The sequence below is a fragment of the Mandrillus leucophaeus genome, unplaced genomic scaffold (assembly GCF_000951045.1).
Source record: "Mandrillus leucophaeus isolate KB7577 unplaced genomic scaffold, Mleu.le_1.0 Scaffold544, whole genome shotgun sequence".
NCBI classification, from domain to species: Eukaryota; Metazoa; Chordata; class Mammalia; order Primates; family Cercopithecidae; genus Mandrillus; species Mandrillus leucophaeus.
The window spans coordinates 408,958-434,710 of NW_012105853.1; the positions used below are offsets into that span (position 1 = coordinate 408,958).

The window sequence follows — 25,753 nt, forward strand, 5'->3', positions numbered from 1 at the left end:
GGAGACAGAACACTGGAAGAGAGAATCAGAGAATAAGGCCAGGCACGGTGGCTCATGCCTGTAAACCCCACCCGAGGCAGGTGGATCACCTGAGGTCAGGAGTTCGAGATCAGCCTGACCAATATGGTGAAACTTCATCTCTACTAAAAATATAAAAATTAGCCAGGTGTGATGGTGGGCACCTGTAGTCCCAGCTACTCTGGAGGCTGAGGCAGAAGAATTGCTTGAACCCAGGAGGCAGAGGTCACTGCAGTGAGCAGCGATCGCGTTACTACACTCCAGCCTGGGTGACAGAGTGAGACTCCATCTCAAATTAAAAAAAAAAAAAAAAAGAGGACTTAGTTAAATCATATGCTTGATTTTATACATGAATGTTACCAAGATAACCAGGAGCTGATGGCAGGGAGGTGGTGGAATGTGAGAAAGGTGACTCAGTTGCTCTTAAGAGTTGACTGGGCTGAAGATAAAAACGGGGAGTCATCCTAGACTAGGTGCAAATTGAAGATGTGCTTGTAAATTAGATAGCTCAGGAGAACATGGCATGAGAAAAGGAGAGAGCCCAGGACTGAGACTAAAGAAAGACTCTGAGCAGTCAGCATTTGGGGAGAAGACGATGGATCTGCACAGGGAACAGATTAAAAGCAGCCAGAGAAGTAGGCAGGGTGTGGCGAAGACAGGTTGGAGGTCTGTGGAGTGGAGAACAGGAAGAGTGAGGAGCTGAGAGTGGCAGAGCAGCCTTGGGGACTCAGTCAGATTTGTTGCTGGTGAATTTTTAGCAGAACCCAGTCTGCTTGGGTCATAGTAGAAGCTTTCATTTGGCTGCTCAGGTACAGGAGAGGGCAAAGACTTGACCGTACGTCCCTGTTGGAAGCTGAGCACTAACTGACCCGAAGAAGCTTTGAGAGACTTCCCCATTTCCAGGGGAGGAAAATCCCGACCTGGGAAGGTATCCTAAAGCGTTCCTACAAGGGTTAATTATGTTACACAACCCCTTAGCCAGCCTGGAGCCGAGAAGCAGCTGGGTGTTTGCCCTGCGGGGTGCCCAAGCCAGGGGCTCCATGCACATCAGATGGAGGCCCCTGTAGCTCTGGTCCATTGTGTGATATTCATATTGTCATCCACTGCACTGTTGACGGGTCAGTTCCTGACACTTCTCCTGCTCTTGTGTATATGCCCTCTGTGTACTTCAGCACTTCTTTATGGTTTCTGTTTCTCAGAGCCAGAGCCCCACCCCAGTCATGTCTACCCTTTGCTCTGTCCCCACCTCCCTCAGACACAAAAGGGTGGGAGGCAAGGCAGATTTTGCAGCACTTTTAATACACAAAGCAAAAGGTAATAGGCTGGATGGGTGACCAACCTTCATTCAGATACAGAGCCCAAGTATAGATACAGACTCATTGGGAAATAAGTTAGAGTTTGCAGGGCCTTAGGACTGAGAGCCAGAAACACTGTCCTTTTGGCAGCCATGGAAGTGAGGATTTCCTTTTCTGAGGACAAAAAGGTAAAAGTAAGTGTTTTAAAGTATGGTGGACACCCAGTCTTCAATAAAGAAGGTGGTTTCATCCCGGTCATGCCTTCGGGCAGGCAGAATGGAGCCAGGCATGGCCCCAGGAAAGCCCAACCTATTCTGCATGAAGCCAAACAGGGCAGCTGGCAAGAGGGCACCTCCTTCACCCTCCACCACCCCCCATTCTGATCACAGTTAATCATCTCCTCTGATTCTCACGACTTCCTCCAAACTCCTAGGTGATTCAGAGAAAGCCAGGGACACAGCACAATTCTCAGTGTGTTTGTGAAAGTCCCTGCCTAGTTCCTTACAGCTTCTCCCGGGCTCAGCTGCTCCTGTCACCGTTCCACCCACCTGGTTTCAGTGCATGTACGCCTTCGGCTGCTCCATAGCCTGGTGTGCCTGCAGCACGGCCACTGCCTCGTCTATCTGTGGGACATGAGTGGGAAAGGCTTAGTGCAGCTGCCCCAGCAGGTCCCAGGAGAGCCTTGACCTCCCCCTGGCTCAGCATCCTGGATACAGGATCCTCCTCCATCCACAGTGTTTCTGTGGAACCCTCCCTCCACCACTGCTTGCAAGATCCCATGGCCCTGTCTGTCACCTTTGACACAGCGGTACACTGCTGGACAGCTGGAAAAATCTTAGCCCTTACACTGATTCAGAACACACTTCCTTGTACCAAAACCCTACCTATGGAACAACACAGAGTTAGTCCACGGAGGTGCAAAGTAGCAAACCCTTACCTAAGCCCCCCCTCTACTCTAAGATTCAGCAGGCCTTCAAGTGTCAGCAAGAAGAAACACTTTATCTGGCCAAACAGCTGCCCATTAGCTCCACTAGGAGAACCCTTGCCCTTAGCTCTGCTCCTGCCCCCTCGGGCTCCCTGCTGCCCAGGTTCCTGCTTACCTTGGCATGGAGGGACTCTGGAGACTCCAGCATGAGCAACAGCTCCGAGTTGTCAATCTCCAGCAGCATGCCCGTGATCTTGCCGGCCAGCTGGGTGTGGACATCATGGATAAGGGGGTAGAGACGCTCCCCTGTGTGGAACACCCTCTAATGGCTTGTGCACCTGCCTGGCTCACATCCCAGCATCCCAGGGCTGGTATGGAGTGGAGCACTGAGGACATCTGGGTTCTTCTCCCAGAACTGCTCCTTCCAGGCTGTGACATTTAACACCTGATCTAACATCAGGTACTTCTAATGACAGGGCCTGGTATTGGCGGTCAGCCTGTCTCAGCCGTGTGCAGGGCCCGGCAAGGATGGGGTGCCTCTTAATTAAGGCAGAAAGGGCGGAAGGGGTCTTCCCATGAAGAAAGTGAAGATGTTTACAGAGAACTAGTAACAAAGCCTTCTACTTCCATTAAGTTCATTTAAAAGTTTTCCGGGTAAGGCCAGGCACAGTGGCTCACACCTGTAATCACAGTACTTTGGGAGGCCGAGGCGGGCGGATCACCTGAGGTCAAGAGTTCGAGACCAGCCTGGACAACATGGTGAAACCCCATCTCTACTAAAAATACAAAAATTATCTAGGTATGGTGGCACGTGCCTGTAATCCCAGCTACTCGGGAGGCTGAGGCAGGAGAATCACTTGAACTTGGGAGGCAGAGGTTGCAGTGAGCTGAGATCGTGCCACTGTACTCCAGCCTGGGTGACAGAGCCAGACTCCAAAAAAAAAAAAAAAAATTCAGGGTGAGGGGAAGGGGGTAATGTGGCAAAACGCTAAGTAAGCTGAAGAAACAATGGGGCGGTGGTAATGGGGGCGTTCAGTGAAGGGTCTGGAGGTCTTGGTGGCCATGCAGTAAAGAACCTGCCAACTAGGAACAAGCTTGTGTTCACTTAGTGACATTTTTATCAGGGCCTGCCATGGACACTGGGGTGGAGATGAATTGCACAAGGAATCCAGAATCTACAGGGAACATCACGTATTTACCAAATGCACCAATGCCCCACCTGCCTGCATTGAGCACTAGGAAACGTGAACAGCAGCTTCCTCCCATTCAGGAAAGGGGTGACGAACTTTAACCCCCACCTACAGGCCATTTCTCAGTAGAAATCCAAGACCATACCCCTACTCCTCCCTTCTGTCCCCTGATCTGCCTACATCTGGAGTGTCTCCCAACCTCAAAGTCACAGGATAGCAGCGCTGGAAGTTCTGGACCTCAGGACCATCTAGTCTGACCAGGGTTTTAAGACAAGAGAATAGGTGCCTGAAGAACAGAGGTAGCTTGGCCACGGTCACCCACTAGTGGGGGGCGCAGTGACAACACTGGACTTTGACCTCACGTTGGACCGCCACTCAGGGTGTTTCCCAGCAGGCTAGCCAGCTCATAGCCTTCCTCTTCTTGCTCCAGAGTAGGAGAACCAGCCACTCACCAATCATCTGTTTTTGCTCATGCAGGGGTGCCGCAGCCAGCATGGATGCGGTCAGGGGCTCCTGTCCCGGGACGTGCACAGCCGGCTCCTGGATCTGCATGGTGCCAGGGACACATCCCTTAATCACCATGGATAGGCATGCCCTCAAAACACTTACCCTGGGCCGGTCGTGGTGGCTCACACCTGTAATCCCAGCACTTTGGGAGGCCGAGCCAGGCAGATCACAAGGTCAGGAGATCGAGACCATCCTGGCTAACACGGTGAAACCCCAACTCTACTAAAAACACAAAAACTTAGCCGGGCGTGGTGGCATGCACCTGTGGTCCCAGCTACTCGGCAGGCTGAGGCAGGAGAATGGCTTGAACCTGGGAGGTGGAGCTTGCAGTGAGCCGAGATCGCGCCACTGCACTCCAGCTTGGGCGACAGAGCGAGACCCCGTCTCAAAAAAAAAAAAAACGAAGAAAAAAACCCACTTACCCTGGCAAGTGAACAGAAGGCCAGGGAGGCACTGGAGGAGGGAAACAGTGGGCAAGGTCTGGATGATCAGGTAGGGTGCAGAGTCCCCAGCAAGGGCAAAGCGGATTAGAAGACGAAGTCATGCCGCTAGCTTAGACATTTCTGGTAGTGCTATGAACTTATAAAGGTCCCTGACAAACGTTGATAAATGAAAGCCCTGTGTTACTAATAACTTTGTGCCAAATAAAGCACTTTTTATCAAGTAGCTTTATGGACATGTCCCCAGCACACTTCTCACCCTTTCACATCTTCGTAATTTTAACACATTTTTGGCTGGGTGTGGTGGCTCACACTTATAATCCTAGAACTTTGGAAAGCCAAAGTGGGAGGATCGCTTGAGGCCAGGAGTTTGAGATCAACGGTGGCAACATAATGAGACCCCTGTCTCTACAAAAAATACACAAAATTAGCCAGGCCTGGTGTCATACGCCTGTACGTGGAGGCTGAAGTGGGAGGATCACTTGAGCCTAGGAGCTTGAGGCTGCAGTGAGCTATAATCACACCACTGCACTCTAACCTGGGTGCTGTCAAAAAAAAAAAAAAAAAAAGGCCCTTCTCATTCATTTTCCAAGAAGTAGTTCAAACTAGACACATTGAAATTCTACACAGGATATGATAATGCTGAAATTTAGACCTTTCTTAGGGCAGGTAGATAAATATATAGTCTTTGATTAGAGTAGATAGATTCTGTTTTGAAGATTAAGTACATCCCTTCAATAATCACCATATTCTTAGAATACCTTTCCTTGGTGTTCATGACAAACACTAAGGACATCCAAATTAATTTTGGTAATAACCGAGGCAAAACAGATTGTAAATAAAACAGGATGCTGGCCCTCTTTCCCCTTCTCGCAGTAAGGGTGATCTCTTACTGATTGTACACATTAATAAACGAAACTTTACAAGCCAAGGAAAGAAAAAAAGCCATGGCCCAACGCCTTAGCTAAGGTTCTGAGCCAGGCGGGTAGGAGCCCAGGCTAAGAGCAGGCAGCTGGGCTGGCCTTACCCGATAGGTGCTATGTGCTGCTGAGGAACATTTGTACGGCAGGAGAGGCCGGCCTGGTGTACAGCATCCTACCCCACCGGGTCCTGTGGTCTGAGTACCAATGTTGGCTGCAAAAAAAATTAAAAAAAAAAACAGAGTTCAAACAGCTGCTATCCAAAAACGAAACAAAACAAAACCAAAACAGAAAATAACAAGCGTTGACAAGAATGTAAAGAAATTAGAACACTGTGCACTGTTGGTAGGAATGTAAAATGATGTAGCCACTACAGAAAAACAGTATAGGGCTTCCTCAAAGAGTTAAACAGAATTACCATATCATCCAGCAATTTCACCTCTGGGTATATACCCAAAAGAATTGAAAGCAGGGTTTCAAAGAGCTATTTGTACAAATATTTTCTTTTCTTTTCTTTTCTTTTTTTCTGAGACAGAGTCTTGCTCTGTCACCCAGGCTATAGTGCAGTAGTGTGATCTCAGCTCACTGCAACCTCCACCTCCTGGGTTCAATCCTCTTGTCTCAGCCTACCAAGTAGCTGGGATAACAAGCACATGCTACCACATCTGGCTAAGTTTTGCATTTTTAGTAGAAGCAGGGTTTCCCCATGTTGGTCAGGCTGGTCTCGAACTCCTGACCTCATGACCCACCCACCTCGACCTCTCAAAGTGCTGGGATTACAGGCGTGAGCCACCATGCCCAGTCTATATATATATCTTATACAATTTTTATATATAAAAATACACATTAAGTGTGAATATACTTAATGCCATTGATCTGTACACTGAAAAATAGTTAAGTGGTAAATTTTGTTATATGTATTTACCACAATAAAAAGGAATAAGCAGGGGTGTCAGGGCCTGGCAGCAACCTAAGGCCAGGGATTGAGTATGCCTCGTTCACGCAGAACCTCCAGTGCTGAGCTTGGGGCCCCAGCACAGAGTGGATGTGAGAACATCTGCAGAATGAAAGAACAGACGCGCTTGCTGAACAGCCAAAATCTACACCCTTGTTTATAGTCACTGCAATACTTACCAGGCTTTAGGCCCAGCGCTAAGCCCTTGCATGCATGATCTCATTGATCCTCAACAACAAGCCGGACATGGTGGCTCATGCCTGTAATCCCAGCACTTTGGGAGGTGGAGGCCAGTGGATCACCTGAGGTCAGGAGTTTGAGACCAGCCTGGCCAACATGGTGAAACCCTGTCTCTACTAAAAATACAAAAATTAGCCAGGTACGGTGGTACGTGCCTGTAATCCCAGCTACTTGGGAGGCTGAGGCAGGAGAATTGCTTAGAACCCGGGAGGCAGAGGTTGCAGTGAGCCGAGATCACACCATTACACTCCAGCCTGGGCAATAGAACGAGATTTGATCTTACAAAAAAAAAAAAATTAAGGCTGGGCATGGTGGCTCATGCCTGTAATCTCAGCACTTTGGGAGTCCGAGGCAGGCGAATCCCCTGAGATCGGGAGTTCAAGACCAACCTGACCAACATGGAGAAACCCCGTTTCTACTAAAAACACAAAATTACCCAGGCATGGTGGTGCATGCCTACAATCCCAGCTACTTGGGAGGCTGAGGCAGGAGAATCACTTAAATCTGGGAGGCGAAGGTTGCAGTGAGCAGAGATCATGCCATTGCACTCCAGCCTGGGCAACAAGAATGAAACTCTGCCTCAAAAAAAAAAAAAAAAAAAAAAAATTTAAATTCTCTACAATAAAATGGGGGTACTATTTTTTTTATTTTTTTAGTTTTTTATTTTTTTTTTTGAGACGGAGTCTCGCTCTGTTGCCCAGGCTGGAGTGCAGTGGCCAGATCTCAGCTCACTGCAAGCTCCGCCTCCCAGGTTTACGCCATTCTCCTGCCTCAGCCTCCCGAGTAGCTGGGACTACAGGCGCCCACCACCTCGCCCGGCTAGTTTTTTGTATTTTTTAGTAGAGAGGGGGTTTCACCATGTTAGCCAGGATGGTCTTGATCTCCTGACCTCGTGATCCACCTGTCTCGGCCTCCCAAAGTGCTGGGATTACAGGCTTGAGCCACTGCGCCCGGCCGGGGGTACTATTTTTGTCCCCATTTTACAGATTAGGTGATCGGCTGTAGTAGTCAGCAGAGGCCTGAGTCAGCTGGTTCCAGGAACTGGAGGCCAAGCTAACTACCACGCTACAGTCTCCAAAGTTGGCCTTGTTCACCGAGAGGGCGTATGGCAAGGTCACCATGGAGGCTGGTCCTGACTCCTGGTGCCAACTTTGCCCCACCCCCATTCCCCTTGGCCCTACCCACACTCACCTACTCTCTGGGTATGAGGCACCATGCGTGGCACCTGGGTGGAGGCCTGCCTGACACTGCTGATGTGGGCTGGGGGGCGACGAGGCATGACTGGTGGCCGGACCATTGAGGCACCTGGAGGGTAGGCAGCTTGTGGTGCAGACACCACAGAGAGAAAAGTTGGATGGAATGGTGGGAATAATCAGGGTGGCACACAGTGCCTAGAGGCTTCCAGGGCCACCAAGAGAATGGGAAGGGAAACTACAACATTCATAACAGAAATAGGAGTCAATTCACTTAGACCCAGAACTCCAGAAAGGGGGAGTGTAGGAATCTACAATTTCAAATCCAGCTCGTGTCTACCCAGAGCCCCAAACTGCATAAGCACCATGATCGCACACCTTAGTCTCCAAGACAGTTTCAAGTGAGTGTGCATTTCACTCTTATAGAAGAGGGCCTTTGGTCAATAATATAGCCACAGGAGTTTCATCTTCTCAGCTTTGCAAGAATTTTCAGAGTCACAAATCGGAGGCGTCTTTGGCGATGACTGCTGGTGGCTAGCTGTGTGTCTTTCATTGGCTCACCACTGTGCTTGGTACTTTACACACATCTCATTCAGGCCCATGCTCAGAAGAGGAAACTGAGGCTCAGAGAAGTGAAGTCACCCACCCTGGAAAGTGGCAGAGCCAGGTTTCATCCCTGTGTTATGACTGCCTCATGGGGCCCACACCAATAGGCCAGTCAGAGTGGAAGGGGCTGGGTCACTCACAGGAAGGTCTAGGTGGCTGGGACGTCCACCTGGGAGCAGGCTGGGTGGGTGTCACCGGGCCACAGCCATAGTATGCAGCCTGGGCTGGAGGCTGCATGGGAAAAGAAGATCCAGACTGAGGGACTTGGCAGCAGGGTAGGTGAGAAGCTACAGCTCTTCAGGGACACCATGGCAGGAACTCCACTGGCTCCTGCAGGGACTGGTGAGTCAAGACCCACAAGGCTGAAATGAAAGTTCCTTCCTCTCATCTCAGGATGTCCATTAGCCCTGAATCCTCCAGGGCAAAGATCTTAGATTTCAATCTTGGCTCCTTGTCAGCTAGCCCAATGACCTGGATAAAAAGGGTGACATCTTACTCCAACTTGTGCCAGCTTAAGCAACTGCTAAAAGGAGAGGAATGTTCTCACCCTGGTGGCCTTTAATGGGTGACATCTTTCTACTTCCTCTAAGTCCCATGAGGTCCTTTCCCAAACCATGCTCCTCAGAACATTAACATCCAGGGGAGATGTTAACAGGCATCCCACAAAAAATGACCATCTAAGCTGGGGAAATGCTGGATAATCTGTGCCTGTTTTGGAGAGTCTCAGTAGAAATTGGCATCTTAGGGTAGAACAGTATAGACAGTAAAGAAATTTAGGTCATGGTGGCTCATGCCTGTAATCCCAGCACTTTGGGAGGCCAAGGAGGGCAGATCACTTGAGGTCAGGAGTTCAAGACCAGCCTGGCCAACATGGTGAAACCCTGTCTCTACTAAAAACACAAAACATTAGCCTCGTGTGGTGGCACGCACCTGTAATTCCAGCTACCTGGGAGGCTGAGGCACAAGAATCACTTAAACCCAGGAGGCAGAGTGTGCAGCGAGCCAAGATGTTGTCACTGTACTCCATTCTGGGCAACAGAGCAAGACTCTGTCTCAAAAAAAAAAAAAAAAATTAATTTAATTTTTTTAAAAATGTAGGGCGGAGCACAGTGGCTCACTCCTGTAATGCCAGCACTTTGGGAGGCCAAGGAAGGAGGATTGCTTGAGCCCAGGAGTTTGAGACCAGCCTGGGCAACATGGCGAGACCCCTTTCTTTAAAATAAACAAAAAATCAGCTGGGCATGGTGGCATGCACTTGTAGTCCCAGCTACTCAGGAGGCTAAAGTGGGAGGATCACTCAAGCCCAGAAATTCAAGGCTGCAGTGAGCCATGATCACGCCATTGCTCTCCAGCCTGGGTGACACGGAGATCCCGCCTCAAAAAAAAAAAAGAAAGAAAAATGTAGGTTTATTTTGCTGAACGCAACATTTCCCATACTTGCTGGATCATTGAGAGTCTTTTTCAGCACAACATTCACGAGCTTCTCTCACTGGGAAATGCCATTTGACTAACACTCTCTCTCCCTTTTATAGAGAGGAAAACAAAGACTTCCTCGTGAGTCCTCAGCAGAAGCAAGTTAGAAACCTCCGTTTCCCTAGAACTCTAGTCTTCACGCTCTGCCTGGCTGGGGCAGGGGGGAAGGCTGGGGAAGGCTGCGGTGGGAGTTGTGGGCAGGACGTCACCTGGGGCACGGCAGGCAGGAAGTAGCTGGAGGGCTGCTGAAAGGAGCCCAGGAGGGGGTTGCTCAGGGTCCGCATGGTGGAGAGGCGTTGCATGTACTGGTTGGTCAAGATGGCCTTCCGCTCCTCTTTGCGCTGGGCCAGTGCCACGTAGAGTGGCTTGGTGCCCACGATGCGCCCGTTCATCTCTGTCACAGCCTTTGTCGCCTCTTCTGGGGAGGAAAAACACACAAAGCCAAACCCCTTGCTGTGGCCACCCTCTGTCATCACCTAAAAGCAAGACAAGACAAGAGCTGCTGGGGTGGGGAAGGAAGGCTCCTGGGGCTGCGCTGCCTCCCTCCTCCCCACGGGCCAAGCCCAGCATGAGCAGCCCCGAGAGAAAGCTGTGATGGAGGGATGTAGCATGCACCCCTGTTTACTAAGCAGTGATAGAGGGATGTAATGTGCACCCGGTTTACTGAACTGTTTGAGGGATGTAGCGTGCACCCCCATCTATGAGGCCTGCTGCATGCCAGATACTTTACATGCCTTCACACCTCACACATACAATCTCCCGATGCGGGAGGCATCGCGGCTCCCACTTTACAGCCGGGATAAGAGAGACTCAAAAGAGTGATTTCTCTGGGGTCACTCAGCTAGTGGTTCGTACGTTAGCCAGGACTCAACCCAACACACTGTTCTGGTAAACTTCTATTGCCTCTGCTAAGTACCAAGCCAAGTTCTTTAGGAATTTGAGAAAGAGGTTCTTAGCCTTTTTGTTAAAATAAACTTTTAACTTTGGAGTAACTTTAGATTTACAGAAAAAGTTACAAAAACAGTACAGAGGCTTTCTGTATATCTTTTTTTTTTTTTTTTTTTTTTTGAGACATAGTTTCACTCTGTCACCCAGGCTGGATTGGAGCGGCGCAATCTCGGCTAACTGCAACCTCAGCCTCCCGGGTTCAAGCAATTCTCCTGCCTTAACCTCCTGGATAGATGGGACTACAGGCATGTGCCACCACACCTGGCTAATTTTTTATTTTTAGTAGAAAGAAGGTTTCACCATGTTGGCCAGGCTGGTCTCAAACTCTCGACCTCAAGAGATCTGCCTGCCTCAGCCTCCAAAAGTGCTGGGATTATAGGCGTCAGCCACCATGCCTGGCCTGCTGTATTATCTTTCACCCAGCTTCCCCCAATGTGAACATGGTACATTTTTCAGAACTACAAAATTAACACTGGTGCAATGCTATTAACTATTTTATACCATTAGCTCCTATTAACTACAATGCTATTAACTGAACTCCAGACTTCATTGGAATTTCACTCTTTTTTCCCCTAATATTCTTTTTCTCTTCCAGGACCCAACCCACATGGCATTTAGGGTTTGTCTTTTTTTTTTTTTTTTTTTTTTAAAGAGATGGGGTCTCACTCTGTCATCCAGGCTGGAGTACAGTGGTACGATCATAGCTCACTGCAGCCTCAAACTCCTGGGCTCCAGGGATCCTCCTGCCTTAGCCTCCCAAGTAGTTAGGGCTATAGGTACACGCCACCACATCCAGCTAATATTTTTTTTAAGTTTGTAGAGATCGGCAATCACTATGTTGCCCAGGCTGGTCTCAAGAGATCCTCCTGCCTAGGTCTCCCAAGGTGCAGGGATTACAGGCAGGAGCCACCACACCTGACCCTGGGTTTTTAACCTTTTTTGGGGTCAAAACACTGGCCTGGCTCACACATCCCATAAGGACTAGAGTTATTTTTTAAATCCTCTTTTTTTCTTTTTTCTTTTTTTGCCTTTGAGTCAGGATCTCACTCTGTCACTCAGGCTGCAGTACCGTGGTACAATCTCAACTGCAGCCTCGACCTCCCAGGCTCAAGTGATCCTCTCACCTCAGTCTCCCGAGTAGCTGGGACTGCAGGCATGCCCCACCATGCCTAATTTTGTTCATTTTTTGTAAACATGAGGTCTCATCCTGTTGCCCAGGCTGGGCTTGAACTGCTGGAGAGCCCATGCTCTTAATCAGTAATTTTCAAACTGTACTCTGCGACCCTTCAGTGTAGGGGTCTTAACCTGAGAGTCCATGGATCCCCCTCAGGGAGGTCATGGATATAATTTAGGGGGTCTGTGAACCTGGACTGGGGAAAAAGTGACATATTTTCACATTAGCATTCCCTTCTATTATGAATATGGGCAACAACAAAAAAGTCCTGGCAGTATTAGCCATGAATTTGCCATGAAGAAAAAGAAAATATTTTCATAGCACATTAATTATTGCTAATCTTGGCTGAGCGCAATGGCTTATGCCTGTAATCCCAGCACTTTGGGAGACCGAGGTGGGCAGATCGCCTGAGGTCAGGAGTTCGAGACCAGCCTGGCCAACATGGTGAAATCCTATCTCTACTAAAAATATACAAAAATCATCTGGTTATGGTGGCGGGTGCCTGTAATCTCAGCTACCCAGGAGGTTGAGGCAGAACCCGGGTTCTTGAACCTGGGAGGCAGAGGTTGTAGTGAGCCGAGATCATGCCACTGCACTCCAGTCTAGGTGACAGAGCAGGATTTCGTCACAAAAAAATAAAAATAATAATAATAAAAGAAGCACATACTGCTCTCACTTTAGTAATCTATTATATTTTTTCAATATAATTTTTTTTGTAAGCCTAAGAATCTTATTTTATGCATTTAAAAATATTCTTAGGGCCAGATTTGGTGGCTCATGCCTATTTTTGGGAAGCTGAGGTGGAAGAATTGCTTGAGCCCAGGGGTTTGAGATCATCCTGGGCAATACAAAAAATAATTAGCCAGGCATAGTGGTGCTCCTATAGTCTCAGCTACTTGGGAGACTGGGACAGGAGATCACTTGAGGCCAGGAGTTGGAGGCTGCAGTGAGCTGTGATGGCACCACTGCATTCCAGCCCGGGCGATAGAGTGAGACTCTGTCTCAAAAAAGTTTTTAAAAATTATTCTTAGAAGGGGTCCACAGGCTTCATCAGACAGCCAAAGGGCCGGGTGCGGCTCACGCCTGTAATCCCAGCACTTTGGGAGGCTGAGGCGGGTGGATCACCTGAGGTCAAGAGTTTGAGACCAGCCTGGCCAAAATAGTGAAACCTCTGTCCCTACTACAAATACAAAAAAATTAGCTGGGCATGGTGGCGGGTGCCTGTAATCCCAGCTACTCAGGAGGCTGAAACAGGAGAATCACTTGAACCCAGGAGGCGAAGGTTACAGTGAGCCAAGATTGCACCATTGCACTCCAGGCTGGGCAACAAGAGCAAAACTCCATCTCAAATATACATATGTGTGTGTGTGTGTGTATATATATATATAGTGTGTGTGTGTGTATAAATGTGTATGTGTGTATATATATATATTTAAGAACTTCTGGCAGTCGTTAGTTAATAATGATAAAATTTAGCAAAGCTAACACTTATTCAGAGCTTACCATGAACTTGATAGTGGTATAAGTATTTATATCCATTAATTCCTTTAATTTTCATAATTATTTTTATATAAAACAATATAGGGCAGATGCAGTGGCTCATGCCTGTAATCCCAGCACTTTGGGAGGCTGAGGTAGGAGGACTGCTTGAGCCCAGGAGTTCAAGACAAGCCTGGGCAACATAGCAAGACCCCATCTCTACCAAAATAAATTTTTTAAAAATCAGTTGGGCATGGTGGCACATGCCTGTGGTCCCAGCTACTTGGGAGGCTCAGGTGGGAGGATCACTTGAGCCCAGGAGGTTGAGGCTGCAGCATGCCATGATCACACCACAGCACTCCAGCCTGGGCAAATAATAAGAACCTGTCTCTCATAAAAATAATAATAAACCAAAATATATAAAAGTGTATAAGATGGGCCAGGTGCGGTGGCTCACGCCTATAATCTCAGCACTTTGGGAGGCCAAGGCGGGCAGATCACCTGAGGTCAGGAGTTCAAGACCAGCCTGGCCAACATGGTGAAACCTCATCTCTACTAAAAATATAAAAATTAGTAGGGCTTGGTGATGGGTGCCTGTAATCTCAGCTACTTAGAAGGCTGAGGCAGGAGAATTGCTTGAACCTGGGAGGCAGAAGTTGCAGTGAGCCAAGATCGTGCCATTGCACTACAGCCCGGGCAACAAGAAGGAAACTCCGTCTCGAAAAATAAAAATAAAAATTGTATAAGATATATATATAGGCTGGGCGTGGTGGCTCATGCTTGTAATCCCAGCACTTTGGGAGGCTGAGGCGGGCGGATCACAAGATCAGGAGTTTGAGACCAGCCTGGCCAACACAGTGAAACCCCATCTCTACTAAAGATACAAAAATTAGCTGGGCTTGGTGGAAGGCGCCTGTAATCCCAGCTACTCGGGAGGCTGAGGCAGAATAATCACTTGAACCCGGGAGGCAGAGGTTGTAGTGAGCCGAGATTGCACCACTGCACTCCAGCCTGGGTGACAGAGCTAGACTCCATCACATACACAAAAAAAAGATATATATATATAATCCCCATTTCATACAATTTGTCTTGTTAAAAAGATGGTCACCCCAGGTGTGCCTTAACTCTAAGCAATCCAAATTTACACATTTCCTTTGTTCCAGGAGTCCTCAAGAAGGTCCATCTCCGGACGCTGTATGTAAGGTGTATGATGACTAATTACAACAGTCACTATTTCACTACTTATCGAATGCAGATGCTCTACATGCAGCCTCTTTAGTAGTTCTCAGGACACCTGGAGAGGTGAGCAATGTTGCTCCCACTTTATAGGTGAGTAAACAAGGTCCAAAAAGCAAAGCCATTTGCCTCAGATTCTACAGCTAGGTAATGGTAGGACTGGGGTTTACATTTAAATCTGATTAACTTTAAAATTCCATCTTTCAACCATGTTACTACATCAAATGTGTATGCATTTGCTGGGAAAGAGGACCTATAGATTTTTATGATGTGTAATCAAATTTACTGATGCCTAATTTACATGTGCCATAGCCTTCTCTCACATTTTTCAAAAGGATGTTAACCTAAAAGACAACCTTTTTTGCTCCAAACACAAGGCTCCCTGAAGAATGTTTATAATTGGACTCAATAGCCAAAAGAGAACTTCTAGACCACTTCCTCAGAACCCAAGCATCACATCACTCAGGCGGGTCCCCCCATCCTGTCACTCACACAGATCTCTTTGGAAAATTCCTCATTCCTACTCCAGCTCCCTACCTCCTCATAGCCAAGTCAAACACTGCTGCTACTGCCCCTCCTTCCAGGCAGCCCTCCCTCCTGTTCCACTGAACTCCTGTAGCTCTGCCTCCCATACTGTCCCCATCTTACAATCCATTTGAGTTAGTGATGGGCTGACTTCCTCACCGGACTATAAGCTACTCAAAAGCTACTCGAAAGCAAGGATCACATCTGATTTGTTCCTGTTTCCCACAGAGCCTGGTAAAACAACAGGTATTTAAGTATAGTACAGAATGAATAAACACTAGATCATCTTAAAACCATCTGGGCGCTTTTTTTTTTTTTCCTTTTTTTTTTTTTTTTGAGATGGAGTCTAGCTCTGTCGCCCAGGCTGGAGTGCAGTGGCGCCATCTCAGCTCACTGCAAGCTCCACCTCCCGGGTTCACGCCATTCTCCCGCCTCAGCCTCCGGAGTAGCTGGACCAACAGGCGCCTGCCACCATGCCCAGCTAATTTTTTGTATTTTTAGTTGAGATGGGGTTTCACCGTGTTAGGATGGTCTCGATCTCCTGACCTCGTGATTCACCCACTTTGGCCTCCCAAAGTGCTGGGATTACAGGCGTGAGCTACCGCGCCCGGCCTCTGGGAGCTTTAAAAAACAAACAAAAAAAGCCCGGGCCCTACACCCCAGGGAGCCACAGTCCATGCCTGACTCAGGTGTATATATTTAAGAATTGCCCAGGGGGTTGTAATGAGAAGCCAGGGTCGAAAGCCATCCACTGAGCCCAGTGTCCTTATCTATGAGACGACATCTGCTAAACTCACAGAGCTGCTGAGTAGATGGGCCAGTTGCCACATCTCAGGGGCCTAACAGGGTTGGGCATACAGTTGGTGCTCCAGAAATAGGCAAGAACAAACGAAGAACGACGAAGTTCAGCCCTCTCACTTTCCAGATGGGAAAACGGAGGCCCAGGAGTGTGATGTCACTGGCAGAGGCCAGACAACAAAAGTCAATGGAAATACTAAGATGTGAATTTCTGGAATCTGGCATACAGTAGGCACTCAATAAATGCCAAGGTTACAGTGAGCCCCAAGTCTAGCTGTGTGACTGGGACTATATTTCTACCCTCTTCCCCTTCAGCCCAGACAAGGCTGCGGATGGGCTACAAGTTCCAACGGGGTCAGCAGAGCCCCAGAAGGGGTAGCCGGCACCAACCCCGTGGAGGCCACTGGGCGAGAGGGCGGAGGGGTGAGGTTGCGGGGGATGGTGGTGAGAGGATGGAGGGGAACGCTGTCCTCCAGAGGTGCCCCCAGCCCTCACCTTCGCACTGGTAATTACTCCATAGGGAGAGAACTCTTTCCTCAGTTTGTCGTCATCAATGGAGTCGTCCAGGTTCTTCACGTACAAGTTCACACCCTGGAAGGAAAGGGAAACTGCCGAATGGCCTCTTCCCCTCCAACCCCAACTGCCTTGGGGAGATCAGGGGGCTGACACAGGCACAAGGGGCACGGGGAGCCCCACCAGCCCAGCCTCCTGCTCCCTGTCTCCCTCAGCACCCAGGTACCCCTATCCCTCAGCGTGCCCATCACATGCAAGCTGTAGCCCCACATCCCGAATTCCCCTGCAGTTCTCACACATCTGCGCTGGTCCCAGCCTCACCGCAGCTATTCCCCATTTCACAGATGGGGCCCACGAGGATGCCCCAGGTCCCATGGCAGGCTGAGGTGCAGAGCAAGCTCAAGCCGAGCTCTGCAGATGGTGGATATCGGGCAGCAGGAGGCAGAGCTTCTTGCAGGCTGGCCCATGACCAGACCCCTAACACAGGCGAGCTGCCCCTCCACTGCCTGCCAGCCCAGGAACCTCGGGCACTTACTCATGCTGGTGCCAGGTGCCACTTTAAGCTTTCCCATACATTTTGATTTTTTTTTTTAAGACTTTTTTTTTTAGGCAGATTTTTGCTCTTGTTGTCCAGGCTAGGTGTGATGGTGCAATCTCGGCTCACTGCAACCTCTGCCTCCTGCGTTCAAGTGATTCTTCTGCCTCAGTCTCCCAAGTAGCTGGGATTACAGGCATGTGCAACCAGGCCTAGCTAACTTTGTATTTTTTAGTAGAGACGGGTTTCTCCATGTTGGTCAGGCCAGTCTTGAACTCCTGACCTCAGGTGATCTGCCCACCTCAGCCTCCCAAAGTGCTGGGATTACAGGTGTGAGCCACCACACCAGGCCACATTTAGATTGTTAATCCTCACAACAACCCTGCTTGAAGGAAACTTTTATCCTTATTTTATGGACAAAACTGAAACACAAAGAGTTGCCCCAGATCGTATAGTGGCTAAGTGGCAGAGACTGGACAACCCAGGCAGCCTAACTTCAGCATCTGTGTGCCTCACTGTTGAGTGACAGCTGCCTCTAACACCTTGACTTTTCTCCTTCCAGACCTCCCAAACACAACAGTGTGTGAACACACAGAGAGCAGAGACCACACAGTTGTACAGCATAGCATCCTGCTCTCACAGATCACGTAACAAGTATTTTGTTCTGTGGGTCTGTAAGCACCTGGACACGCTGTATGTACATAAGTGGATGTATGTGTTTCTCAGCCTCAGACCTAGTGACATTTTGTGCCAGACAGTTCCTTGCTGTGGCATTGTCCTGGGCACTGTAGGATGTCTGCCAGCATCCCTGGCCTCTACCCAGTGGATGACAGTAGCACCCCACCACCCACACGACAATGAAAATTCTAGACGTTGCCAAATGTCCCCCAGGAGGCAAAACTGCTCGTCACTGAGAACTACTGAGTATGTGTGCACAATTTTTTGTGGATGTGTATATTTATATGCCCTTCTCCATGAAGAATCTAGAACTTTTATCAAAAATCTTAGAGGGGGGCCAGGCACAGTGGCTCACGCCTGTAATCCCAGAACTTTGGGAGACCGAAGTGGGCAGATCATCTGAGGTCAGGAGTTCAAGACCAGCCTGGCCAACATGCTGAAACCCTATCTCTATTAAAAATACAAAAATGAGGCCAGGCGTGGTGGCTCACACCTGTAATCCCAGCACTTTGGGAGGCTGAGGCGGGCAGATCACAAGGTCAGGAATTCGAGACCAGCCTGGGCAACATGGTGAAACCCTGTTTCTACCAAAAATACATAAATTAGTCAGGCATGGTGGCATGCACCTGTAATTCCAGCTACTCAGGAGGCTGAGGCAGAAGAATTGCTTGAACCCAGGAGGCAGAGGCTGCAGTGAGCCAAGATCACACCACTGCACTCCAGCCTGAGTGACACAGCAAGACTCCATCTCAAAAAAACAAAACAAAAACAAAAACAAAACAAAACAAAAAAACAAAAATTAGCTGGGCATGGTGGCAGGTACCTGTAATCCCAGCTACTTGGGAGGCTGAGACAGGAGACTTTCTTGAACCCAGGAGGCAGAGGTTGCAGTGAACCGAGATCATGCACTACACTCCAGCCTGGGCAACAGAGCGAGACTCCGTCTCAAAAAAAAAAAAAAAAAAAAAATCTTTGAGGGTTTCACTTCCCAATGAAGTTTTAAATTGCACTGATCTACAATATTCACTTTAATTATTAACGCCATATAATCCAAAGGCTGTCCAACATTCCAACTTTTGGATGTGACATATTTGGCCTGATTATTCTCAACCAGGAGTAGGATTTCCTCTAGGGGCATTTGGCAATATGCGGGTTACTTTGGTTGTCTGAGACTAGAGGATGCAACTGGGATTGAGTGGGCCGGGTTGGATGCTAACCAGTCCCACATGAAGGATTATTCTAACCAAAAGGTCCCCAGCACCCCTACTAACCCCTATCATGGTTGGGCTGTGCCCAGTTTCTCACTGTTACAAATCAGGCAGTGGGGACCATCCCATGCTCGTTCGATTCCTGCCTTGAGCCAAATGCCCAGAAGTAGGATGACTAGAAGAAACAGTCACCACTCAGGGCCCCTGACACACAGCTGCTTTCACACAGAGTGGCTGCCACCAGGAAGCCTGATCTCACCTGGTAACGCCTCAGCCGGTCCTGCTTCATCTGCTCAAACCTGCGCTTCAGTTCATTCTGCCGCTCCACGCGCTTTTGGGCCCGGCCCGCGTACAGCAGCCGCCCACTCACCTCCTTCCCATTCATATGCACCACAGCCTGGGGAGAGGAGGAGGGAACATGATTGGTAACCACTTGGATGTGGCCCTGGCCCAGGCTCATCTTCTGGATCTAGAGAGGCCACCTGCAAACCGGACTGGCCACACTAGCCGAGAATAATCAGTACCAGGACAAAGGCCATTTAAGTATACCCACTTTGGCTCACGCCTGTAATTCCAGCACTTTGGGAGGCCAAGGGGAATGGATCACCTGAGGTCAGGATTTCAAGACCAGCCTGACCAACATGGAGAAATCCTATTTCTACTAAAAATACAAAATTAGCCAGGCATGGTGGCACATGCCTGTAATCCCAGGTACTCAGGAGGCTGAGGCAGGAGAATCGCTTGAACCTGGGAGGCAGAGGTTGTGGTGAGCCGAGATCGCACCATTGCTCTCCAGCCTGGGCAACAAGAGTGAAACTCCGTCTCAAAAAAAAAAAAAAAAAAAAATCGGACTGGGGCTGTATTTTAAAAAACAAAATTGATGGTCGGACACAGTGGCTCACACCTGGTAATCACAGCACTTTGGGTGGCCAAGATGGGTGGATCACTTGAGGTCAGGAGTTTGAAACCAGTCTGGCCAACTTGGTGAAACCCCATCTCTACTAAAAATATAAAAATTAGCCAGGCATGGTGGTGGGTGCCTGTAATCTCAGCTACTTAGGAGGCTGAGGCGGGAGAATCCCTTGAAACTGGGAGGCGGAGGTTGCAGCGAGCTGAGATCGCACCACTGCACTACAGCCTGGGCGATACAGTGAGACTCTGTCTTTTTTATTTATTTATTTTTTTTGAGACAGTTTCGCTCGGTCACCCTGGCTAGAGTGCAGTGGCACGATCTCGGCTCACTGCAAGCTCCACCTCCCGGGCTCACGCCATTCTCCTGCCTCAGCCTCCAGAGTAGCTGGGGCTATAGGTGCCTGCCACCGTGCCCGGCTAATTTTTTGTATTTTTAGCGGAGACAGAGTTTCACCATGTTAGCCAGGATGGTCTTGATCTCCTGACCTCGTGATCCACCCACCTTGGCCTCCCAAAGTGCTGGGATTACAGTCGTGAGCAACCATGCCCGGCCGACTCTGTCTTAATAAAATAAAAATAAAAATAAAATTGAGATTTGCAAAGTTTCCCATATTTAGAATGTAAATATGACCGGGCACGATGGCTCACGCCTGTAATCCCAGCACTTTGGGAGGCCAAGGCAGGTGGATCACTTGAGGTCAGGAGTTCAATACCAGCCTGACCAACATGGTGAAACCCCTTCTCTACTAAAAATACAAAAATTAGCCTGGCATGGTGGCAGGCGCCTGTAGTCCCAGCTGCTCGGGAGGTTGAGGCAGGAGAATCACCCGAATCCAGGAGGCAGAGGTTGCAGTAAGCCAAGATCATGTCACTGTATTCCATCCTGGGTGACAGAGTGATACTCCGTCTCAAAAATAAATAAATAAAAATAAAATAAAATAAAATGTAAATTTTTATATATTCCCATATTTTAAATGTGTATTACTAAGTGAAAGAAGCCAATCTAGGTTACATACTCTCTGTTCCAGAAAAGGCAACACTACGGAGCCAGTAAAAAGATCATCGGTTGCCAGGGGTTAAGGGGCATGGAGGAATGAAGAGATGGAGCACAGGGGATGTTTAAGGCACTGAAAGTACTCTGCATGATACCGTAATAGTGGATACATGTCATCATGCATTTGTCCAAACCCCGAGACTCTACACCGAAAGTAAATCCTAATGTAAACTTGGGACTGTGTGTTAATGATGTGTCAAAGTAAGTTAATCACTCGTAACAGATGTAACCCTTGGGAGCAGGCCATTGATAATGGCGAGGCTGTTCACGTGTGGGGCCACGGGGTATACAGAAGACTGCCGTACCTTCCACTAAACATTGCTCTGAACCTAAAACTGCATTTAAAAAAGAACTTAAAAAAATTAGGTTCTAACTGCAACTACACATGGATAATTTGAACCAAGCAGCAAGCATAATTCTTTCATAATGGCATGACAGCATCGTCAACATCCTTACTTTGAGTTGTATTTCATGGCACAAAATAATCCTCTTTGCTAACTGTGAGAGCCTTTTTGTGTGTGAAGATGGCGTCTCGCTGTTTTTGCCCAGCTGGTCTCGAACTCCTGAACTCAAACAGTCTTCCCACCCAGCCTCCCCAAGTGCTAGGATTACAAGCATGAGCCATCACATCTGGACAGTTTTGTAAAAATTAGAGACAGGGTCTTGCTATGCTGCCCAAGCTGGACTCAAACCACTGGGCTCAAGGGATCCTCCTGCTTCAGCCTCCCATGTAGGCCAAGATTACAGGTGCACACCACCACACCTGGTGGAAACTGATTTAAGTGGTCAGTTCACAAGTAAATATTTTTATATAATCATGACTTTTGCATCCCTGCCTAAATATTCAGTTCTGCAGACCTCAGGGCTAGAAGTGACCAAAGAAGAAAGAAGCCCTTGGCGTTTGCACCACAGGAAGGAAGGGCTCTGCCTGCTTGTAGGACTCTCCCACCCTCTTGGCTTAGGCCGGGGAGGGACTTTCTTCCCCTCCACAGGCAGCTGGGACCCTCTTCTTAGTCCCAGCTCAGTCCCCCTGCCGCAGAACAGAGCCATGGGGAGGCTCCTACCTTCTGGGCTTCCTCATGCTTCTCAAAGTTGACAAAGCCAAAGCACCGCGAGTGACCGCTGTTGTCCCTCATCACCTTCACACTCAACATCTTCCCTGTAAAGGACCAACCTGGCTCAAAGGGGAGTCTGGGAAGTCCTCAGGAGACCCCAGGAGGGCCCCTCCCCACTACCAAACTTTGGAGGGGAAGAGGAAAAACAGTGATACCCCCACTCCCTTGGGGACACACCCACCAAACTGGGAGAAGAGGTCCTGCAGGCCTTGCTCGTCCACATCCACCGGGAGGTTCTTCACGTAGATGTTGGTGAACTCCAGGGCCCGCGCCCCCAGCTCCGCCTCCCGCTCCCGTCGAGACTTGAAGTGGCCCACAAAGCTGTGGACACACCACAGTGGCTGATGGCTGTGGACAGCTACCAGTCATCAGCCACCCCCATGCCAACTCCCGCTTAACTGCTGCCCTTCTCCAGGCTTACATATCCCTCATCAGGAAACTGGGTAGAACAAAACTCCTTAGAATATCCCCAAGGCCCGGCTACCTCCAACAGCCAAGATATTATATTATGTTCCAGAGCTTGTCCCCAGCAGAAGGTTAAGAAGGTTTCATTCTTGTGACAAATGCACACATAACTACTACTATATATCAGGCAGCTGAGAGCACAGAAGAATGAGCCTGGGAGTCAAATAGACAAGGGCTTGAATCCTCACTCTGCAGTTGCCTAGCTGTGTGATCCTGGGCAAGTTACTTAACCTCTCTGAGCCTCAGAGTTCATTGCTGGAAAATTGGGACTCAAATTCTCATCATAGGGCTTTGCTTATTGACATGTATTGGGTGTACTGGGGAAGCAAGGTTAAGTGAATTAGACGCAGTCAATGCTAGTGTTGCTATGGGGGGCATTGATTAAAATCACTTAAATACAAGATTAATTTTATTTTTACTTATTATGTTTTTGACACTGAGTTTCACTCTATCACCCAGGCTGGAGTGCAGTGGTGCGATCTCAGCTTACTGCAAGCTCCGCCTCCCGGGTTCAAGCGATTCGCCTGCCTCACTCAGCCTCCCAAGTAGCTGGGATTACAGACATGTGCCACCACACATGGCTAATTTTTGTATTTTGCGTAGAGATGGAGTTTCACCATGTTGTCCAGGCTAGTCTTGAACTCCTGACCTCAGGTGATTCGCCCTCCTTGGCCTCCCAAAGTGCTGGGATTACAGGTGTGAGCCACTGCACCCAGCCACAAGATTAATTTTAAAAGATCATTTCCTAGTTCATATAAACACATCTAGGAAAGTATCCCAGATTTTAAAAATGAAAATAAAATCTGATGGTATTTTTAGCACGTTTAGCACAAAGTTGTACAAGGCACTACAATTTGAGGAAAACTGAGTGGCAAAGGTAAACTTGAGTAAATTGGAGCTGACAAGAGTATTCTTCTGAGCACTGGGAAAGCCCACCGAGATTTGTTTGACAGGTTGACTGGACCCTGCCCCGAGTAACCCTGGACAAAATGACTGTCAGTGCGTCCCCCAGCTCAAAGCCACCTTCTCTCCATGGGCCTGACCATGAGGGCTGGCCCCTCAGATGAGCAAAATAAAAATTCTGGGCAGGGAACAGCCAGAGGCAGATTCTCTCTAACATCTGCCTCTCAGTTTTCCCATCTGTGTAGTGGGGATGATATCGAAGTTAATGGTAGGATGAGAGCAAGCCAAGCATATGCCTACTTTTCTTTCCGCCAAAATCTCATGAAACAACACAAAAGGTTTAAAGAAAAAGCCAGGCGTGGTAGCTCGTGCCTGTAATCTCAGCACTTTAACACTTTAGGAGGCTGAGGCAGGAGGATCACTTGAACCCAAGAGTTCAAGACCAGCCTGGGTAACAAAGTGAGACCCCATCTCTACAAAAAAATAAACAATAAAAAAATTAGCCAGGTGTGGTGGCATGTGGTCACCTGTGGTCCCAGCTACAAAGGAGGCTGAGACAGGAGGATTACTTGAGCCAAGGAGATCAAGGCTGCAGTGAGCTGTGTTTGTGCCATGTGTATCTAGCCTGGGCTACATAGCAAGACCCTGTCACACACACATACACCCCATACTGAGAAGGCTGGAAAACAGATGAAAACACTGAGTCCATTGATGATCTGACCATTAGCCAGTCCCTCTAGAGTTTTAAAATCACCACTTCCTTTACCACTCAGAACAATCCTCTAATGCAGATTATCAGCTCCATCTTTATGTCAGGAAAGAGTCCCTGAGAGGGTGAGCAGCTGCTCTGAGGTTGCACTTCTAGGAAGGCTGCCTGCCACTCAAGTGCCTGGTGCCCATTAGCAGCTTGAGGGTAGCATCGATTCCAAGTCAGTGGTGCCATGCTTCTGTCCCTGCAGCCTCCACCCTCCCTCAGGCCCAGCCACTCACACTTTGCGGTCATTCAGCAGCATCCCGTTCATGGTGTTGATGGCCTGCTGTGCGGCCTCATGCGTCTCAAAATGGACAAAGCCGAAACCCCGGGAGCCATGCTCGTCACACACCACCTGGGCCACAGGGAGGAAGGACAGGAAGAGTACTGACAGAGGGTTCAGGTAGAAAGGAATGGCAAAGGGATCATGACCAGTCTCTGCATGCCTGCTGTGTGCATGGAAAAGGCAATCCTGCATGTTAGGGATGGGATATGGAAGCTCAGAGAGTGCCACCACTCAAGTTAACGGATTAAGGAAGGCTGGGTGTGCTGGCTCATGCCTGTAATCCCGGCACTTTGGGAGGCCAAGGTGGGCATATCACTTGAGGTCAGGAGTTGGAGACCAGCCTGGACAACATGGTGAAACCCTGTCTCTATTAAAAACACACAAAATTAGCCGGATGTGGTGGCGGGTGCCTGTAATCCCAGCTACTCAGGAGGCTGAGGCAGGGGAATTGCTTGAACCCAGGAGGCGGAGGTTGCAGTGAGCTGATATCGCGCCACTGCACTCCAGCCTGGGTGACAGAGTGAGACTCTGTGTCAAAAAAATAAAAAGAGAAAAGAGAAAACAGATTTAAGAGGGAGAACGCCCTCGCAATGAACACAGGTTTCATCTATACTGCATACCGGCTTTTGATTGTCTTCCTAAGGCAATGGGCAAAAGGGTTAGGGTCAAACTCTCATATCTGCATCCGTGTTTCTATCAAGAAACTAGAAACCACCTGGGTATTCATCAAGGGGGGCCTTGATGGTACATTCACACCAGTATTCTGTACGTGCAGAGTTGAAGAGAATGTGGTTGGTTACATGGCTGACAGTCTTGTTAAGTGAAAAAAAAAAAAAAAATCCGTTCGGGCTAAAGTAGGCATCTACACATTGGAAATTTTGAAAAAGACACATAAAATGTATTAATATTACTTTTGGGGAGTAGGGCTGAAAGAAATGGAGTCTTCTTTTTCACTTTCTTCCGTTCCACATTGTTTAAACTTTGCCAATTCATGAATTACTGCAACAACAACTCATTTCAATTTTTCTTTTTTTTTGAGGAGTTTCACTCTTGCTGCCCAGGCTGGAGTGCAATGGCACAACCTTGGCTCACCGCAACCCCTGCCTTCCAGGTTCAAGCGATTCTCCTGCCTCAGCCTCCCGAATAGCTGAGATTACAGGTACATGCCACCATGCCTGGCTAATGTTTTATATTTTTAGTAGAGATGGAGTTTCACCATGTTGGCTAGGCTGGTCCCGGACTCCTGACCTCAGGGGATCCACCCACCTTGGCCTCCCAAAGTGCTGGGATTACAAGCTTGAGCCACCACACCTGGCCTCATCTTTTTTTTTGTTTTTTTTAAAGATGCACAACATCCTATTCCCATTCTGTAACCCTCCTAACTCAGGTCAACAGGACAGAACTTGAGAAC

The 25,753-nt window shown here is 48.6% G+C and overlaps 1 protein-coding gene across 3 annotated transcripts in view; it reads right to left on the minus strand.

Annotated features, from left to right (window-relative positions):
• Positions 1-1,296: 1,296 nt before the first annotated feature.
• Positions 1,297-25,753, minus strand: part of PABPC1L (poly(A) binding protein, cytoplasmic 1-like) — a 29,766-nt gene continuing 5,309 nt past the window's right edge. The window contains exons 3-15 of one of the 3 annotated variants that reach the window (XM_011997618.1): positions 24,296-24,411; positions 22,119-22,258; positions 21,887-21,981; positions 19,116-19,253; positions 16,418-16,513; positions 9,972-10,238; positions 8,430-8,520; positions 7,682-7,795; positions 5,403-5,509; positions 3,881-3,974; positions 2,414-2,544; positions 1,862-1,936; positions 1,297-1,487 (exon numbers count right to left, since the gene is read on the minus strand). In XM_011997618.1, coding sequence (XP_011853008.1) covers positions 1,868-1,936; positions 2,414-2,544; positions 3,881-3,974; positions 5,403-5,509; positions 7,682-7,795; positions 8,430-8,520; positions 9,972-10,238; positions 16,418-16,513; positions 19,116-19,253; positions 21,887-21,981; positions 22,119-22,258; positions 24,296-24,411 — 1,458 coding nt within the window. In that variant the 3' untranslated portion in view covers positions 1,297-1,487; positions 1,862-1,867. Of the gene's footprint in view, positions 1,488-1,861; positions 1,937-2,413; positions 2,545-3,880; positions 3,975-5,402; positions 5,510-7,681; positions 7,811-8,429; positions 8,521-9,943; positions 10,239-16,417; positions 16,514-19,115; positions 19,254-21,886; positions 21,982-22,118; positions 22,259-24,295; positions 24,412-25,753 lie in introns of those variants that run through there. The other 2 variants (XM_011997617.1, XM_011997619.1) reach the window with 2 other exon arrangements.